The following is a 5,215-nucleotide window of genomic DNA, read 5'->3' as shown; positions in this document are numbered from 1 at the left end:
TATCTATTACAGTTATTATGGATAATGGAGTGATTGTGCTGTGAATGGCATTTCAAATGCAGGTGATGAAAACGATTGAAACATCCCGGAACAAAACACCGCATTTCGCTGTCAATATTTTCGCAAACAGAACCAACTCTGAATATTTTCATAAAAGCAACTCCCGGAACGTCATTTGTTTATGTTTTTTCTTCTTCACGTCTCTCTGTTATTCCAAAATAAAATGACAACCGCACTAACTAACACACTAACACATAAAAAAAATCACCAGGGTATTTTACATCGTGGGCCCATCTTGCCCTCGAATTTGACATTTCTTTTTGCGGTGTTAAAATTTATACTCAATTGCAATAGCGGCCCTTACACGAGCATTAAAAATGTCATTTTAAATGATGTCATTTAAATGATGTAATTCAAATTTGTTAGAAATTTCGTCATCAGTGCACCACTACACGTTCATTAAAATGATATTTTTTTTACTAATAGCAGCCCTTAAGCAGCCCTTACACGTGACAATATTATTGTCAATCCAAAGTATTGTCAATACCGTCAATCCAATTGACTTGGTAACTGGAGTCCATATTTTTCGAGAAAATCAAGCGTTTGGAGCTTCAAATATTGCAAATGAATATTAAAATATAGAGAGAATAGATTATTGCACATATTTAACAGTTTCTCTGACAATAATATTGTCAATACAAGGAGTATTGACAATACTTTTGATCGTGTAATGGAAACTTCATTGGATTGACGAAAATATTGTCAAAAAATCAAAACTGCCCATCAATCCGACAATACTTTCTCTCCAGAGAGAAACTGTTAAATATGTGCAATGGTCTCTTCTCTCAATATTTTAATTGGAGTGACTATAATCAGAGTGGCGACAGCTGTTCGTTTGGAATGACAGCTACCAGTTCCAAACGAGCAAACGACCTGTCAATTCAATGTAAAGCTAATGGAATGTTTTTAATTGTTGCCAGCATTACGGATGAGATGTCGTCACTCTGGTTATAGGCACTCTAATTTTAATATTTATTTGCAATATTTAAAGCACCAAACACTTGAATTTCTCGAAAAACTCGGACTCTAGTTATCTAAACAATTGGATTGATGGTATTGACAATACTTTGGATTGACAATAATATTGTCACGTGTAAGGGCAGCTAATGACATTTTTAATGACTCGTGTAAGGGCCGCTAATGTTTACTTAGAAATTCTATTAAATAATCTGGCAAGTCTGTATAGGGTGGGCAATGACAGCTTAAAAGGAAACAATAAATAAATTGCTACCGTCATTGCTGCTGTCTGTTATATGTATGCATTCATTCTGTCTGTGAGTTATTTACACATAAGAAGTAACTCTTTGCAACTCTTCAACTAACTTAATGAAAATAAATCTCATCTTCTAGAAATTCTTTTGTTGTCTGCAATTTCTAGACAACGTAGTTGATCTTGGATTGATTTGACAAGAATACGACGTCTGTCATTTCTAAATTTGCAACAAAAGAAAAATTCGGTTTAATTTACGCCTGGAAGTTATTTCTGTGTCCAACTAAGTAATACTATACAACGATGCAAAACGTAATCAACTCTGTTAAAGGTACAGCTCTGGGAGTAGCTGAATATTTAACACCTGTGCTTAAGGTAACAATGTTTTGTGTAATTTAGTCTAAATAATCGTTTCTACGTGATTTCAGGAATCTAAATTCAGAGAAACCGGTGTATTAACACCAGAAGAATTTGTAGCTGCTGGTGATCACTTGACTCATCACTGTCCAACTTGGGCCTGGGCTATTGGTGACGAATCCCGAGCGAAACCGTATTTGCCAAAATGTATATCTCGTTTTATAGTAAAACGTGCTTCGATTATAACCAAGCATAACTGATTTACATTATAGGTAAACAATTTCTAATAACAAGAAATGTGCCATGCTATCGGCGATGTAAACAGATGGAATTTGTCGGAGAAGAAACAATAGTTGAAGAAAACGACCAAGATGGAGGATGGGTCGAAACACATCATTACAATCCTGATGAAGCTGGCGGTTCGGGATTAGAGGATAAGGTTTGCGAAATGTCATTGGATGGTTCGAAAACAGATGACGATATTGCCGTTGACATGGATGATCCTAAGAACTTTGATGGCGAAGGTAACGGAGACGATGATGATGAAGGAGCAGCCATCGATATGGATGAATTTGAAGAGAGCGGTTTATTAGATGAAGTTGATCCTGTAATAATTTGGTCAATCATGAGATAATACCATAAGTAACATATGTATATTTCTAGTCGTTAGCTACTCTTCCTGTGGAGACAGTGAAAAAGAAAACGATGGATGCTGAGGGAGACTCGGTAGTCCATACAAGAACCTATGATCTGCATATAACCTACGACAAGTACTACCAAACACCAAGGTTGTGGGTCGTTGGTTACGATGAAAATTACAAACCATTGACGATGGAACAGATGTATGAAGATGTTAGCCAGGATCACGCTAAGAAGACTGTAACAATGGAAACTCATCCTCATATACCTGGGCCTAACATGGCTTCTGTTCACCCATGCAAGTATGTTTCATTTTTATGTTATTCTTTATGCATATACATGTTCTCATTTATCATCGTTGTTCTAGGCACGCTGATATTATGAAAAAAATTATTCAAACCGTTGAAGAAGGCGGTGGCGAATTAGGTGTTCATATGTACCTAATTATCTTCTTAAAGTTTGTTCAAACGGTAATTCCAACGATCGAGTACGATTTCACTCAGAATTTCAATATTAATACCAAGTAAAGTTGACGATGGAGAACACACAACCAAAGTTTCACAAGGGCAATCATTCTAATTACTCATTTGAAATGAAAATATTGTTAACGTTTATTCACTTTTTGAGTGACTCAGATTACCCAATTGCTGGATGCCGAAATTTGCTTTGATATAATGTACGCTGCAAATACCACAACACTCTATCGAAAGGAATGATAAAACCTGTGTAAGGATGCATGCATATTACGAAAACCGCTATAAAAATCCCCTGAGGAAAATAAATATATAGAGAGGAGGATTGCTAAGAGTGCCGTAATAATCAAAAAAGAAAGTAAACAAAGAGAATCTCTCATTGTTACATACGTCGTTTTGAACATTTTATACAGAAATGATTTCTTATGTCATATATGTTTTATTCCAAATCAAATGGGGTTAATTTTATCACTTTCATTATGGCTTCGTCGCGGTAGCATATCGTGACCGATTTCCCAAAAAAATTAAAAGCAAAATGTATATTGCCTTATACTGGATCTCTTTATCCTTTTCCTAGGAGGAGGGATGCAAGAGCAGTCGTATCTATGTATCGATTGCAGATAATGCTTTCGTTGATAGTACTGTAGTATTGTTATATTTTGTCTCCAAAGTGCTGGGGTACTTCGATCGGGTTTAAAGAAGTTTGATGGTCTTTGGGTTAAAAAGTCTTCTTGTCCAGTTCCTTGCACGGCTTGCAACAGTGGACGGTTTTCTGACACTATCAGCACGGGGCTTGCAGGTTTTCATAGGTAATCAGCGAACTACATGACTACTTTCCGTCGTGATTGAAAGCCACATAAGAAGAGATTTGTTTCGCTAAATGCATACGTACGACACGCACTTAATTTAGAAAACCGGAAAAAAATCTTACACCGCTTTCTTTCGATGGAAAATATCTCCGCATTAAGACAATTAAGTCACGGCCAGTTCAGTCGCCTATTCGTTTCGCTCGGGACGTCAGAAAGGACATTGCGCTTCGGCGTAATATAAAAAAGTGTTTCGTAAATAGCGTTAACGTTACGTCTAGCGGTTCAAATTAAACTGTTTAAGTTTTTGCAGTAAGCAGTACAATTTGAACTGATCTGCACTGACGAGTCGAAGACGAAGCGTAAAGCATAATGAAATCGGTTATGTAGGTTCTTCCATTCGATTCTCCAAACTTTTTCGCATAATATAAAATAGTTTTCGTATGCTTTCAAAGTGGTTCGCTTAAAACTTAAGGGTGAAACAAAATCGAAATTAGCCGTAGTAGGTTATTCGTCTATCCACATCGAGTGTTAGATGACGAATACTAGCTCTCATGATGCGTGCACACTTTGTATAACAGTTGTGTATATGTGTGAAAGAGAAGAACTTTCGTTGATATTGTCAGTGCGAGGGTAGAAATTATACTTGCTCTTCGTCACACAGAGGAGATGGAAATCTCTGGTTGTACGTAGACGCATCTGCAGTCGGTCTTGGTGCCGTCTTGACACAAAGAGACAGTTCCAATAATCCAAGGATTATCAGCTTCGCATCGAAGGGTCTAACAAAAACTGAAAGAGACTGCCCACAAACTCAACGCGAAGCGTTGGCTGTTTTGGCACTATTATACAACAATCCGAGCATCAAAAGAAATCCCGGTACCGGACGGCTGACGACTCTGAGCAAGAAGCCCCAAAAGCAGCTGAAGAGAAAAGCCGAGGGAAACGTGGCTACATCGCTGCGTGCACAACCGGCCAAGTAGTGAAAAAGTACCTGGCGAACATGGAAGCGTAAGTCTACTGTTTTTGGAGCGCAGCGGTAGTGGCTGAACTAGATTTTCCCGGTGAATCGCTACGTGACGGTGGTGATGGATGACGAGACCTATCTCACCCTGGATGGCAACGACCGGCAGGACACTTCGTATTTTACTTCTCCCACGAAGGAAGTGAGCTCCGAGGTAAAGTTCAATTCGCACATCAAGTTTCCCCACAATCAGCGAGATGAGGATGTCAAAGTCGCCCTTCGTTCGCTCCAGACTGGCCGTGAACGGGGAAGTTAACACTACCAACTGCCTACCGGAAATTGCGTCTTTCATCAAGATATCATAAGAGCGAAGACGCGATGTTTCGACCCACTACTCGAAGCGATCGTTGGAGGAGATGTAGCGGCTGAATATCGATGTCGGCGACACCGCCTAAGGTTTTCTAGCTACTCCCCATCGAGAAATTCTAGGTCGACCTGAAGCGTAAGATCTACTCCAACAATTTTGTCATGAAAACTGAGAAGGAAATGGTAAATGAAACGCAGAACTTAAAAAACGTGCTTAATCCACCTAGTAGTGAGATGATATCTTTTTTTTATCAATCCGCGTGTGTTTTTTGTATGAATATTTCGGTATTTTAGTTCTCATGACATTATTTTAATGATCATAGTTTTAGACGGTAAATTGAGA

General features: G+C 38.4%; 1 protein-coding gene across 1 annotated transcript; it reads left to right on the top strand.

Moving 5' to 3' along the window:
• Positions 1 to 1,252: 1,252 nt before the first annotated feature.
• On the top strand, positions 1,253 to 3,170 carry LOC131435300 (ubiquitin-like-conjugating enzyme ATG3). Its single transcript, XM_058603002.1, has 6 exons — positions 1,253 to 1,334; positions 1,411 to 1,645; positions 1,699 to 1,834; positions 1,900 to 2,234; positions 2,291 to 2,568; positions 2,634 to 3,170. Exons 2-6 carry the CDS (start codon positions 1,574 to 1,576, stop codon positions 2,791 to 2,793), a joined length of 981 nt encoding a protein of 326 aa, XP_058458985.1. The 5' UTR covers positions 1,253 to 1,334; positions 1,411 to 1,573; the 3' UTR covers positions 2,794 to 3,170.
• The last annotated feature ends 2,045 nt before the right edge of the window (positions 3,171 to 5,215 follow it).

The sequence above is a fragment of the Malaya genurostris genome, chromosome 3 (assembly GCF_030247185.1).
Source record: "Malaya genurostris strain Urasoe2022 chromosome 3, Malgen_1.1, whole genome shotgun sequence".
NCBI classification, from domain to species: Eukaryota; Metazoa; Arthropoda; class Insecta; order Diptera; family Culicidae; genus Malaya; species Malaya genurostris.
This window is presented reverse-complemented; position numbering and strand designations above follow the sequence as displayed.

Coding starts and splice junctions, on each gene's coding strand:
- LOC131435300 (XM_058603002.1), top strand. CDS start 1,574: ATGCAAAACGTAATCAACTCTGTTAAAGGTACAGCTCTGGGAGTAGCT. Junction 1,646..1,698: donor ATTTAACACCTGTGCTTAAG/GTAACAATGTTT, acceptor ACGTGATTTCAG/GAATCTAAATTCAGAGAAAC. Junction 1,835..1,899: donor GAAACCGTATTTGCCAAAAT/GTATATCTCGTT, acceptor TTTACATTATAG/GTAAACAATTTCTAATAACA.